The 14,712-nt window shown below is 47.1% G+C and overlaps 1 protein-coding gene across 1 annotated transcript in view; it reads right to left on the bottom strand.

Annotated features, from left to right (window-relative positions):
* The window catches only part of wdr36 (WD repeat domain 36), a 59,712-nt gene that overhangs the window by 25,522 nt on the left and 19,478 nt on the right, over positions 1–14,712 (bottom strand). Inside the window, exons 14-15 of the mRNA XM_084324304.1 lie at positions 3,555–3,720; positions 2,949–3,057 (exon numbers count right to left, since the gene is read on the bottom strand). Of these exons, the coding sequence (XP_084180430.1) occupies positions 2,949–3,057; positions 3,555–3,720 (275 nt within the window). The remainder of the gene's footprint in view (positions 1–2,948; positions 3,058–3,554; positions 3,721–14,712) is intronic.

Raw genomic sequence — 14,712 nt, 5'->3', positions numbered from 1 at the left:
CTTTTTTTTGCATTACATCAGAGACCAGGTAAGGACACTATATATGAAAGCTTGCATTGATCTGATATTTATTTCTACCGCGATTTAAGCCATCTGTGTTTTATGTGTGTGGCTGTCTGCCGGGGGGGGGGGGGGGGGGGGGGGGGGGGCGCCGGTCTAAACCACATTGCATCCTTGCATGCAACACGAGGAAGGATAATAATGATGATCTAGCGTTGATTTCAGGAAGATTCGATAATCAGGCGAAAAATGACAACATGTTTATTGAATTACACAAAAACGCTGTTTTCGCGTCTTTTCCCTGGAATTACTCAGAAGTAAAACTATATTCATATTCAAAACGGAAATGCACGGATGAAGAAATAATAAGTTTTTTTGCACGTTGACTGGAAGCAACTCACTGACACTCAACAGCGTTATTAGACCCATAACTATACTATAAAATATAGGTTTAGCTCTACAAAGTACAACTACGTTTACATGGGGTTAATGGACGGCAAGGCCAGGTCACTTCCCGAAAGGGGCGTGGCACTCGATGTGTTCATTTTAAGAAATAAAAAATTAGTTGGACTTGTACAGCACTTTGTTCAACTTTGTTGTTTTTAAATGTGCTCTATAAATAAAGTGGATTGGATTAGATTAATTAATTAAATGAATAATGAGTCGGGAGCTGCGCTGCCTGGGCGCGTGAATATTAAAGGCAACCAACTTGTGTTCAGCTTTTCGTTCAGCGTTTCTCTGATTGGCCACACGGCCATGTGACCGCCCTAGCACACGCCCTTATCTGCGCTGAGAGACGCGGCAGACGCTGTGTATCATAGAGCACTGGGTTTTATCACTGGAGATACATTTCTCACTCACCATTGTATTTTATATGAAAATAATTGTAAGTAGGTGAATTCTACACATCTGACAATATCATAATGATGTGTTTTCTATATTATATCCACAATCATTCATCTAAAATTGTATGGGTGTAAATACATGTTAAGATATTCAAAATCGTCACAGCAGTATAGTTTGTTTATACTTCAGAAGTGATGTACAGTGACGAGTGAATCTGGTAGTTGGTTGTTAAAAACGCGAAATAACATAATAACGTTACAGTGTACAGTTTCTAGTTCAGTCAGCAGCCTCCACTGATGTTATGACGTTACGAAATAACATTATACATTATGCTCCACGCTTCAATTATACATTATGCTCCGCGCTTCATTCATTCATTTCATAATCAGTCAGCAGCCTGCGTCCTCCACTGATGCAGCCTCCACTGATGGATTTCATTTGGGACCGCTGCCGCTTCCTCCACTGATGGATTTCATTTGGGACCGCTGCCGCTTGCCTGCCGCGTTCGCGGCAAAAGGGGGCGGGGGGTCGTGGCCAATCAGAGAAAAGCTGAACACAAGTTGGTTGCCTTTAATATTCACGCCTGGGGCGGCTGCTCTCCGTTACACAGCCAACAACATTACATACATAATTATGTTGCAACCTTCGTCTATAAAGCAAACAATTATATAAATATTTATATGTAGTTAATAGAGACAAAGGCATTGGAGTATTGCACTGTGCAATACTCCAATTCAGCCATTGGCAATTCAGCCGTTGGGTGGGGGGGCGCTGTTGAGCGGGCCTGTGACCAGACCTGAAAGAGCCCCTGGCTCTGCGGCTCTGCAGCTACATATGCTTCTAGCAAAATCCAGCATCCAGCCCCGCTGTTTGCAATGGGAGCAGGAGTCTCGACTCGGGACTTATTTTATTTGGAATATAATGACTTTATATGCAAAAGTAGCCTAGTTTTAAGTTAAAATATTATAAATCTACATGCCTTGAGGATGTCATTCTTTATATAGCCTGCCTATCAGGCAAAAAAAATTATTCTAACAGAAACACTGATACCGTGATATATACCGTTACCGTCTATGCTTCAAATTATACCGTGATATAAATTTTAGACCATACCGTCCACCCCTACGTCGGAGGAAAGCATGCGACAGTCTCCGGTCTCTCTGACCAACAGTAGGGGAAAGTGCGCAACAACCAGGAAGGGTGGGATGGGAGAAAAATCGGAAAAAGAAGGAGGGAGAAAAAGATTAAAAAAAAATAACAAAGGCATTGCTTGTTGTAGTTAACAAAGAGAGGCAGAGTTGATTTAGCAGGTTAAAAGAAAAAGAAAAAAAGAATTGAATTATTAAAAAAACATATATATTTATTAATATATTCAAATTTTATTTTCCCATTCGAATCTCATGCCCATCAAACGAAGCTTCGAAGTATTTAAGACAGCCCTAGCCATAGTATTGTCTCCATAGCTAGAATATAGAATATAGATATAGCTCTGCAAAGATGGTGACGCATCGTGAAAATAGGCAATGGAAAGCTGGCCCATTGACTACAGGATGAGGATAATAGCTGGCGCTCAATCTGTTAACAGTGTAAGTACCGTACTTTTCGCACTATAAGCCGCAGCAGCTAAATTGAATGATGTGTACATATATAAGCCGCACTGGACTATAAGCCGCAGGTGTTTTAATGTTTAATTACCTATGTAATTAGCATTGGGACACAATACTGTCGGACAAATAACAAGCATTAACTCATTTACAAGTTGTATTAAGTTTAGCAAATAAGGGAACAGATAAATAACATTTCAATGCAGTCAAAAAAGCAATATTTAGATTTTTACATTTTCGAGTTTGGTCACGTCGAGTCACATATAAGCCGCACCGTTATATAAGCTGCAGGGTCGAAAAATGGGGGGAAAAGCCGCAGTTTATAGTCCGAAAAGTACAGAAATGCAAAGTTATTGCAATTGCCCTTTATCATAGATTATCACAGCCAATCTGAGCTAGTTTCCTCATACGGGTTCAGAATATAAGATATTCCTTTATTGAACCCCCCTGTACATCATATACATCACAATATATACATCAGGTATGACTGGTACTGACCATGTCGTTAATCTGTCCTCGGTGTCCAGAGAACTTCCTGACGACTCTCCTGGTCTCCAGGTCCACCACATTCAGGGTGAAGTCATCTAGTGCTACAGCCAACATGCCACTGGTGACGTCATGAGGGAGGGAGGAGCGAGTCAGTCAGTCAGTCAGTGAGTAAGCTAAATTAATCAATTCATGTTCACTGCAATTTTTGCTTGATGTAACAGCTTCCAATGTACAACATTATTGATCCATATAATCATACAGTATAAAAACATGACCTAAAACTCAATTAAGATGTCACATAATGATTCAGAGCCTCAATTAGCATAAAACGGAGGCCTCATATACAGTGTGTGTGTGTGTGTGTGTGTGTGTGTGTGTGTGTGTTAAGGCTGTCCCCGAAGCCTGTTTTTGGGATTCGAACTTCGTCAGGGTTTTTCGAACGGACGTTCGAACCTTCGTTTTTAATTAAACGTTTTTTTTTTTTTATAAATATCTTCAAACTAAATCCTCAATTTGAATAAAGTGATTAAATTAGTATTTTTTTTATTTTGATTAAATCAACTTTCCAGCCCCAGACCCAGCCCAGGGAGAAGCCTGGGCGAGTGAGTAGGCTACCTGTCTCTGTGGAGGTATATGGAGGCCGGAGCGGCTCCCAGCTCTAAGCAGTGGACCATCTTCCTGGTTTTAAACTTCCACATCTTCACCAGCCTATCAGAGCCAGCGCTGATGGTCACCTGATTGAGACCATCCACACACACGCCACGCACCGGTCCAGAGTGGGCTGGAGAGTTAAGAGAGAGAGAGGACAGCATTACACACAGAGGGCTAGAAATATAAAGATGGGACAGTTAAACATACATGTACTCTCCCTCTTTCACACATGATATAACGTTAACACAATAATGGGGTAGAGGTTAAAGTTCTGTATCGTTAGTGGCTTAGCTTGGCATCACTACTGCACTATCTCGCGTACGTGCACGCGTACTGAATAAACCACAAATGTACCTCTAATACCAGTATTAGTCTGACCAGGTCAAATGGCGCCGCCCCGTTCGGCTGCCTCTCTGTTAGCTCCGTCGAGACTGTGTTTACTTTTGTTAATATTTATAGTTTTTAGAGTTTTGTGCGTACCAACTGTTGGTGCATTTAATGTATATGACCGTCAGTCACTCATAGACATTGGATTACGGGAAACTTACCAACTGGATTACTCGCTGGATCAACTTTCCGAACCACATCAATGGCCGGAAGAAATCCTCCGGAGACTAGGACCAGATCCTTTGTTCCTAGACCCCAGGAAAAGACGTCGAGGAAAAAGGGCTGGGATCCGAAACAGGCTGAGATCCAGACGACACCGTACACCACTTCCCAGTATATTGCTAGCCAATGTACAATCAATAGACAATAAACTGGATGACATCCGAGCAAGGATTCAATATCAAAGAGACGTTAGGGACTGCAATGTCCTTTGCTTCACCGAAACATGGCTAACACCGGAGGTTCCAGATCACGCGATTCAACCAGCGGATCACTTCTTTATCCATAGGAAGGATCGGACACAATCAGAGTCCGGTAAACAACGTGGTGGAGGTATTGCCTTCATGTTTAACAAAAATTGGAGTGATCCAACGAATGTGAAGGAATTATCCAACCACTGCTCCCCAGAACTGGAATATATAACCATCAAGTGTCGTCCTTTCTTCCTCCCGAGGGAGTTAACGGCGATCGTCCTGGTCGGAGTGTATATTCCACCGCAAGCCAACAACAACGCCGCGCTCTCCAGACTCCACGACGAGGTAAATAGTATACAAGCGACGAACGTTAACGCCGCCATTTTAGTACTGGGAGATTTCAATAGCGCCAATCTGAGAAAGGTATTGCCTGATTTCTACCAGCATGTGACTTGCAACACCAGAGGCGGTAACATCCTAGATCACTGTTACACGCAATTTAAAGGTGGCTACAAGGCTCATTCTGATAGTGGCTTTGGCAAGTCAGATCACGCATCCATTTTCCTTACACCAAAGTACAGACAAAGAATTAAAAGTACTCCCGTAGTCTCGCGAGAGGTGCAGAAATGGGATGTGACGTCAGAGGATACGATCCGGTCAGTGTTTCACAACACAGACTGGATTGTATTCCGCGACACAGATAACATTAATGCCTACACGGAGACAGTGCTGGACTATGTCTGTACTAGGGTGAAAGAAACAATCCCCACTACCAAAATGAAAGTTTACCCAAATCAAAAACCCTGGGTAGACAAATCCGTCCGTGAAGCTCTGAGAGAGCGCACCAAAGCATACAATGACGGCCTAGTGGCAGGCAACATGAATGACCACAAGGTGGCGCAACACAACGTAAGGAGGACAGTGTCAGAGGCCAAACAGCGCTACAGGGATAAAATTGAACTCCAGTTTGAACAAGCTGACTCTAGAGCTATGTGGCAGGGGCTCAAAACGATGACAGACTACAAAGGCGCCTCCCTCAAACTGAACAGTGACATCTCCTTAGCAAACGACCTCAATACCTTCTATGCGAGGTTTGATGCTGGTAATAACAACACCAGCTCACAAGCCTCGGCAATGGGGGGGGGGGGTCGGCTGCTGATGGAGGCGCAGTGTTCAGGGTAACAGAGCATGAGGTGAGGCGGACCTTTAAAAAAGTGAATATCAGGAAGGCAGCAGGTCCGGACGGCATCCCCGGCCGCGTCCTAAAAGTCTGTGCCGACCAACTGGCCCCAGTATTCACTGACATATTTAACCTGTCCTTAGAACAGGCTGTCATCCCCACCTGCCTGAAGAAGTCCACTATTATCCCTGTACCCAAAAAATCCAAGCCTGCTTGCCTCAACGACTACCGCCCTGTAGCTCTCACCTCCATAGCCATGAAGTGCTTTGAGAAGCTAGTAAAGGGCTACATCTGCTCCTCCCTCCCCATCAACATGGACCCCCTGCAATTTGCATACCGCCCCAACAGGTCCACGGAGGACGCCATATCCCATGTGCTGCACACAGCAGCATCACACCTGGACAAGAGGCAGGGGAACTATGTGAGAATGCTATTCATCGACTACAGCTCGGCATTCAATACCATAGTCCCCTCCATACTCATAGCCAAGCTCAGGGACCTGGGCTTGGGCTATGACCTCTGCCAGTGGGTCTTGGACTTCCTGACTGGCAGACCCCAGGTGGTGAGAGCAGGCAACTGCACCTCCTCATCCATCACCCTCAACATAGGGGCCCCCCAGGGCTGTGTTCTGAGTCCCCTCCTCTACTCCCTGTACACACACGACTGTGTGGCTCAGCGGAGTAGCAATACAATCGTCAAATTTGCTGACGACACAGTGGTGGTGGGCCTGATCTCTGCCAACGACGAGAGGGCCTACCTGGAAGAGGTCAAGGTCCTGGCGGGATGGTGCCAGGAAAACAGCCTCTCCCTGAACGTCAGCAAAACAAAGGAGATGATTGTGGACTTCAGGAGGTCGGGGGTCAAGGACTACAGCCCCCTCAGCATCGACGGGGCACCGGTTGAGAGAGTCAACAGCTTCAAGTACCTCGGAGCCCACATATCCGAGGACTTGACATGGACCATACACATTAACAGTGTGGTGAAGAAGGCACGACAACGCCTCTACTTCCTCAGGCGCCTAAGGAAGTTCCAAGTCAGCCAGAAGATCCTTAAGAACTTCTACTCATGTACAATAGAGAGCATCTTGACCGGCAACATCACCTCCTGGTTTGGGAATAGCACTGCAAAAGACCAAAGCAGACTACAAAGAGTGACACGTTCAGCCGAACGCACAATTGGAGGGGGGCTCCCCACCCTCCAGAACATTTACTACAAGCGTTGCAAGGGGAAGGCTAAGAGAATTATTAAGGACTCGAGCCACCCGAACAACTGCCTCTTTGAACTGCTGCCGTCAGGCAAGCGATACAGGAGTCTCAAGGCGAGCACAGAAAGACTCAGAAGTAGCTTCTATCCCCAGGCCATCAGGCTGCTAAACGAACAATGAATGAACACTACACAACAACAACCACCAAACACACATAGCACACACATCCACACGCACACACTCACTTTAAACAAACACACTGTAGCACCCACTACACACACTTTATAGCACACACCCACTTTAAACAAACACACTGTAGCACCCACTCCCCACACTTTATATTTATGGATGAAGGATTGCACTACAACTCGTACACCTTACTGTAAATTGTACCTAAAATTGTACCTCATCCCATTTCTGCTTTGCACTAGATAGTACTGTACATTAGTACACTGCATAGTATTGTGTATTGTATATTATATGGTAACTCAGAACATTGTACATATGTCTATACCGAACAACTGTGACCTCATTTTCTTCCTCTAAATTCATGCTATATTATGTTATTATGTTATTTGATACTATCTTGTCTAGCACAGTCTCTGGAGCGTAACAGTAAGAAGCATTTTGTATGAAAGTATTCTGTACTTCTGTATGACAACTATTAAAGAACTTGAACTTGAACCACACCCCTCATCAGCTTACCTTCATAAGCAGGTGTGTGGTCACCTGCTCTCCTCCTTCTCGCTTTCACCACAAGGAAGAGGTGCCTCGGTAGATACAAGGATACGTTGACATCATATCTTTATTTTCTCTCTCACTATTTGAGAAAATACGGCGATATTGTCTTCGTACTGGAGTGTCTAGAAGATGATGATCATTCTAAAAACCCTCCACCGGTTTTCGTATTGGGAGCACGCCGCTGCATGCTTCTCAACTGCAGTTCCTTGCTGTGTTTGTTGGGGTGAAACCTGTCAGGCCACAGCTGAACTGTCGGACATGCCGCTGTTGTGAGGAGCGGTGCGTTCCAGGTTGGGTGAGTAGTGTTTGCTGGCGGGCTCCACTTGTCTGTTAGTGCTATGGGGGCTACTTGACAAAGTTTATGGAAACCGGCCCCAGGCTAGGGTCCTTTGTTTAGCCGCCTAGGCGACAGAAGACCTTGGTCTGGAGACCATTATAGTTTTTAACTAGTGGGCCGCGACCATTGACACTGGTGATCCCTGTGTGTTCTGGACGAGTGGATTCTCTCTGTCACCGTGTTAAGACCCCATCTTTCATATCCAAATGAGAGTATTCCTTCACGAGGGGATATGTGCATGTAATGTGCGATAGCGGCAGATTCATGTTCAAAGTCAGCTATACAGGCCAGTTGGTACTGTGCTGATTCCGCCGGACGTGGTAATGTCATCGTTGTGAAGCGGTGTTGACGTCTTGTTTTCTCTTTTCTCTTAAAAAGTGGGGAGAGGTTCAGAACGGCGGCCTGTCTGGGTGAGTGTTATGTCATTGTTTACATGTTCATAGCTTACGGTTAGCCGGTCAGTGGCCTGGCGCGGGGTAGCTTAGCTTCTCGCGCGCCGCCGGGAGCTCGCTTCTGATCGCGTGCGTCGTTAGATCGGCGTCTCGCGAGCGGAAGCAATAGCACCCGAACGGTTGGAGCAGCCGTTAGCTTGATGCTATTCTGTTGAACGTGCTTTGATTTTAACATGTTTTACACTCTTGACCACGACGTCATCCTTGACAGGGGATGTTCGTCGACCCTGCCCTGAACCTGGACGGGGATTGCGTCAACAAAGAGGACTGTAGCGACTGGTTGGAGCGGCGACGCTGCCCGGATCGAACAACACAGGACGGCTGTGTTCTACGGTGTCTTGTGACTGCACTTCGCTGATCTGCGTTCCGGGTAGGTACGGGGTTGGCCAGACCTCATAACACGTCTTCTGGTTTTACTTTGCTAAATGTATTGTGAATAACGGTGTTTTTTCCCAAAACGTGTGTTGTTGCAATGCATTTGGGATACGTTGCGGGTTGTGTGTGAGCTGTTTTTGTCACTGGCAGTTAGCTTCTCCGTGCAGATCGTGATGTATTGATCTGGTTGTTGTGTGAGAAACATCATGGTGTTTATGTGTACCGTGTACTCACTACTAAGGCAACTAACCTATGAAGCTATGCTTGGTGACAAGTGAGTAAAAGAATGTTCTTTCTCAGACTGTAATGACAATGAACAGTGAGTTCACACATTAACAGGTTTTCCTGTTTTAACTGGCCGTATTGAGGGTAAAATAGGAGGATTGTGTTTTCCCCCCGGTTCCCTGGGGACTTTATCACCTCCTATCAGACATGTTGTGCATTAATTGTGTCTTTTGTGTGGTAGGGATACGATGTAACTCTTAGCTTGATTGCTGAGGTTGTGCTAAATCTGCTGGAGAAACTTATTTCCTAAAGGGAAATTGGTTTGGTTGCTGTCATGTGTGCTTAGCAAGGCCTGTGGTCGATACTAATCAAGAATGATGTATTCTCTCATTGTGGAAAAAAACGGCATTCCTCTGTTGAGTGTTTTTGCCATTTTTTGTAGGTGATGATGGGTTGTGTGTGTCATGTGACCTACAACTGGGTTGTACTGGCCACAGAAGCACATGTGTATGTTGGACCGGGGTTCTTAGAGCCCTCTCTATTCTGTGTTTTTCCTTAGTAAAAATCAGATAGCAGGTTAGCTCATGCGCTGTGTGGAGCTGTGAAACGCTTCATAGAGCTGACTATGACTGTGTCATATTCTCTTTTTGTCGTTACGTCGTATCATGGGTGTGGGGTCGTAAAGGGGTGAACTGGTAACCTTTCCTCTCCCCATTGTTCTGTCGGTCAGGGGTACACCCCCTGTCCTTCAAGGTTCCCGTCACGTGGCGGTTCGGCACGTTACGGGGGGGGGGGGGGGGGGGGGGGGGGAGGGAGTTCCTGGTCCCACGGCCTGGTATATTGGGCGTGTGCACCGCAGGAATTCCCCCGCCATAGAGTACGTCACCGTGCGCGTCTCTGTTGGTAGGACTTCCGTGTGCTGTTCAGGTCCATGTGATGGATCTGTTTTCAGGGGGGGTGGTCAGGGCTCCTCCTCACCAAGCGCCTATTCAGGCCTTCTGTGAGTTCGGACTCCTTCTTCCATGTGAGGAAGCCTCCATCAGAGTACAGAGCCTTCCTCCTCAGATTGTCAAAGTGAGTGGACCCTCTAGAAGGGTCCTTTTCTATTGTATGTATATTCGATTCAATTCGTTTATTGAGTGTGTATGGGTTCAGTGCCTCTTCCCCGGAGGCCCTAAAACCAGTTTTTTACATGGCTCAAGGTGCAATATATTCTTTTCAATCTGTACAGCTCGCGTGGGAAGTCTCTCTGGGGATCCCCGTCTCTTTCCTATGGGAGGGTGGTGGGATGTAAAAATGTGAACATTTTTTACCCCGGCTGTGTAGACTGGGATACATACTGTTGATGCTTCCTTCTTTCTATTCCAGAAGTGTTGGAGTTAGGGAGTGTCACACCCCTCTTGTCGTTCCCCTGGGCGCCTTGGGGATTCAATGACAGGTCTAAATAGCCTGTTCATTGATGGGGGTGTGTCCCGACGCACGTATAGTGCTAGCTCGCTGTAAACAGGCGATTGACTGGCACGCCTTGGTTGCTTGTGGTTGAAACAGCGTTTTTATAAAGCAACTGAGATGGGGGTTTTTCCTCTTCCGACGACCACATCCCATGACCTGGGTGGGTTGTCGACGGATTCTCGTTCATGTCTGGGGGATGATGACGGGATGGATCTGAACATATGTAGTGGGGTCTCACGCCCTTGGGGTGGGCCACCAGGCGCGGTTCGTCCGAACGTCTGGGTGGCGCCTTCTTTTCATGTTAAGATCGACACGCATATCTGCCCTTCTCCTGGAGTAGGCATGTCGGCGTGGTTAGGGCACGGGACTGGTTCTGGTCACGCTGGTCCAGATCAGTTGAACCCGTTGTCCGCCGGGGATGCAGATCTGCTGTTCTGGTACCCTGAGGGACTTGGGCTTTTTTCAGGGGGAAAAATGCCAGGTCGGTCTGGGTGTCACAGGGTTAAGCGCTATGGAGACCCTGGTTGGGTATGTTTTTACTCAGCACTGTCGTCATGGCTTACAGCCATGCCATTCTGTACGCGCTCGATCTCGTCGGATCTCGGCCGCTACACAGGTTGGTCCTGGTTAGTACTTGGTTGGGAGACCGCCGGGGAATACCAGGTACGGTGTGCTTAGGGGCTGGTTCTCCATTATTTTTCGCTCCTCTCTCACGCATGGCGAAGAGGGGCCTGTGGGGGTGGTTTTTTGACCTCCTCTGGTGACCCTGTGCTTCCCGTACCGCCAGGCCCGGTCCGAAGTGATGTTTGCGACCCGTAGGCCTGGGTTAACCCTTTTTGGAAACTGAAACACTTGTACTGCGGTATAGCCGGTGTATACCCGCGGGTGTGTTTTGGAGTTTTTTCTTGAGGGGTTATAGGAACAACCACCGCATTGGGTAACACCGAGGTGGTTGATTCCCTGGTGTGTTGGAGCAGTGTCAACTCCCGGGTTCACCGTTTGAGGGTGCCCCTGCACGTTCATGACGTCTGCCAATCGTGTCAGCCTTCTCTGCCTCGACCCCTCTGGGTGGGGGTTGTTGAATGGAGGCTTGGTCATGCAACACCGCCAGCTTACGCTCCTTCCGCCGGGGCGGCTGTGTTCAGCTGTCCCCTCTGGCGCCTGTCTCGTCCGCAGTCTCCAGGCTAGGGTTAACAGCCTGTTGCCTGGTTTTTCCCCGGTGCGCTGCCTGCTTCCGTTGGTTAACCTTTTTTGTGCTTACGGCCATGCTGACTGCCTGTTCTGCAGGGTCAGTGTGCCAGGCGGTGTACTATTGGGGGGACGGGGCCCGCTCGGCTTACGGCCATACCGACCTGAACACGCCCGATCTCGTCCGATCTCGGAAGCTGGGCAGGTTCTGGCCTGGTTGGTTCCGCCTGGGAATACCAGGTGCAGTAACTGAGGGGCCTTTGTCCGAATACGCTGGCGATGTGGGGGGCGGGGCACTACGTGCCCACCTGGTGGGGTCTTGATGCTGGCATCATGGACTTCTCCGGGCCCCCATTCTAGGGAGTCCAGTCCTTTTGGTGGGTCTGGGTCTTCCTTCGTGCTCCGCTGCTACGGCCTTGCCACGGGGTTGGGTTTGCCCTTGACCCCGTGATTCTGGGGGCAGTAACGAGGTTGTTCCTCCGTTCGTTCCCGGGTGGCATGCGGGTTGTGCGTGTGTGTAGTCGTGGGGTCAAGCCACGGTCTGCTCACCCTGTGCGTTGAGTTGCTTGAGTGCCTCTTCGCACGGTCGGGTCCGTCGCCCTCCCGTGACGTCCCTAATAGGGGGGCTACCCTCCATTAGGGGGGGTCGGGGGGGCTCGGCCCTCCCTGTTCTGATGGTTTTGGGGGGCTGTCAGCGGGGTGTATTTGTCAGCCAAGTGGCTCCGCTTGGCCTCCCCTGTGCAGTAGTGATGCCAAGCTAAGCCACTAACGATACAGAACGTTAGGTTATGACTATAACCAAGTTCTGTTAGTTAGGGGCGATGCTTGGCATCAGACGGCCGCTGCAGCCCTTGTCCTCACCTTGTGGTGAAAGCTTGGGAAGGAGGAGAGCAGGTGACCACACACCTGCTTATGAAGGTAAGCTGATGAGGGGTGTGGTCAGACTAATACTGGTATTAGAGGTACATTTGTGGTTTATTCAGTACGCGTGCACGTACGCGAGATAGTGCAGTAGTGATGCCAAGCATCGCCCCTAACTAACAGAACTTGGTTATAGTCATAACCTAACGTTACACACAGTGCCCAATACACACACCAACAAGAGGACTGACTTCTGCCCTACTTATGATGCATCAGTCAGACTTCAATTTGTTGACTTAGTCGGATAGTTCATTAATAACAAAACAAATGAGTTACCATTACCTGTGTCATCTCCATACTGCCATGTGAGTAACACAGACTGCAGATTATTAAAGGACAGGTTTGGTATTTTTCAACCCAACCCAATCATGTATAATGGTGCACAGCACAACTTCATTGTTAGCTTCAGTACTGAGACACATACCCCACTGCTGCCGCTTCTCAGTGGGCTTCAATACAGTCCAATTTGGGCAAGTGTTTAGGACATCAAAAAACATGAGAAATGTACTTTTGGAATACGGGGCTCACGAGAGTCTGTATATTTTATGTTTATTCAGAATTTTTTTCCAATAACCGCAATATCAGATTCGATTTGAAACTACTTCTTGTAAGACCCCTTATCCTGTGGAAGTTATCGTCCTGTCAGTCAGTTGACGGTAGATTTAAAGCTTTTATCAAAGCTCTTAGATATGCGCTTAGAACCTAACCTTCCCACTATCATCTCTCCAGACCAAACGGGTTTTATCCAGAATAGATATTCATTTTCCAACAATAGGCGTCTCTTTAATGTTCTGTATAGCCCTTCCTCCACAACTAGTCCGGAGGCTGTCATCTCACTGGGTGCGGCCAAAGCTTTTGACCGTGTGGAGTGGGGCTATCTTTTCGATATACGTTGAAAAAGTTTGGACTGGGGGATAACTTTGTAGCCTGGGTGAAATTAATTTACACCTCTCCCACTGCCTCAGTAAGGACTAACAACACGCGTTCAGCAAAGTTCCATTTACACCGCTCCACGAGACAGGGTTGCAATTTGAGTCCACTCCTGTTCGATGTCGCCATTGAACTGTTGGCCATTGCACTTCGATCAGACCCTCGTATAAAATGTATAATCAGAGGGGGTGTTTAACAGAGGACCTCCCTGTATGCAGATGACCTGCTTCTATACATTTCTGACATCTCCACATCTATTCCAGCTGCACTTGACATATTCACCCGATTTGGCCATATTTCAGGGTATAAACTCAATTTAGACAAAAGCGAACTTCTTCCATTGAATGCAGAAGCTCGAAGTTATTCACTGCATAACTTTCCATGGCTTCAAATATCTCGGTATCCAAATTAGCGATACATTTGGGGACCTATTCAAATAGAATTTTGGCTCTCTACTGACTCGATTTCAGGAAGATTTTGAACGGTGGTCATTATTACCTCTCTCTTGCTGCACGTATCAATTGCGTTAAGATGAACTCTCTCCCAAGGTTCTCTTATCTTGTCCAGTGCCTGCCTATCTTTCTTCCCCACTCATTCTTTAACCAAATTGACAGCCTAGTGTCCAAATTCATTTGGAATAACAAAGTTCCCAGAATTAGTAAAGCTCTATTACAAAGGACTAGACCTCTGGGTGGCATGGCTTTACCTAACTTCAGAGCCTACTATTGGGCAGCCAATCTCAGAATCATACAGCACTGGTTACAGTCAGACAAACCTCTGGTGTGCCTATGTGGGTTGACATCGAAGCCTCATCCGTCAAACCTGCCTCACTAACCGGTCTTATACATGCCCCCAGTGGTTTTTTTTTATTGTTAAAACTACATTCAGAATTTGGAATCAATTCAGACGCCACTTTGGATTTCAAACTCAATCCCACTTGGCCCCGATAGCAGCTAACACTTTATTTCACCCCTCACTGATGGATGGAGCATTCTCCTTATGGGCCTCACTCGGTATTAACACACTAGATGACCTGTATATAGATAATGTTTTTGCCTCTTTTCAGCAATTATCAGAGAAATATTCAATCCAGACATTTCTTTCGGTATCTAGTATTATCTACAGATTCGTAGTTATGTTTGTAGCATTAACCCTATATTTCCCAACCTTCCAGAGGTTACATCTCTGAGTATCGCATCGGCGATCCTAAAGACAATGCATGCGTGTGTGTTCCGGTGTGTGTGTGCTAACTAACCGCTGTGTGCCGCTAAACATTGTGTGTTGTTGCATGCCAATTAAAGACCTCTGCGACAGGAC

The sequence above is a fragment of the Notolepis coatsorum genome (genome assembly GCF_963971535.1).
Source record: "Notolepis coatsorum genome assembly, chromosome: 11".
NCBI classification, from domain to species: Eukaryota; Metazoa; Chordata; class Actinopteri; order Aulopiformes; family Paralepididae; genus Notolepis; species Notolepis coatsorum.
The sequence above is the reverse complement of the archived record's forward strand: the minus strand, read 5'-3'. Positions and strand labels throughout refer to the sequence as shown.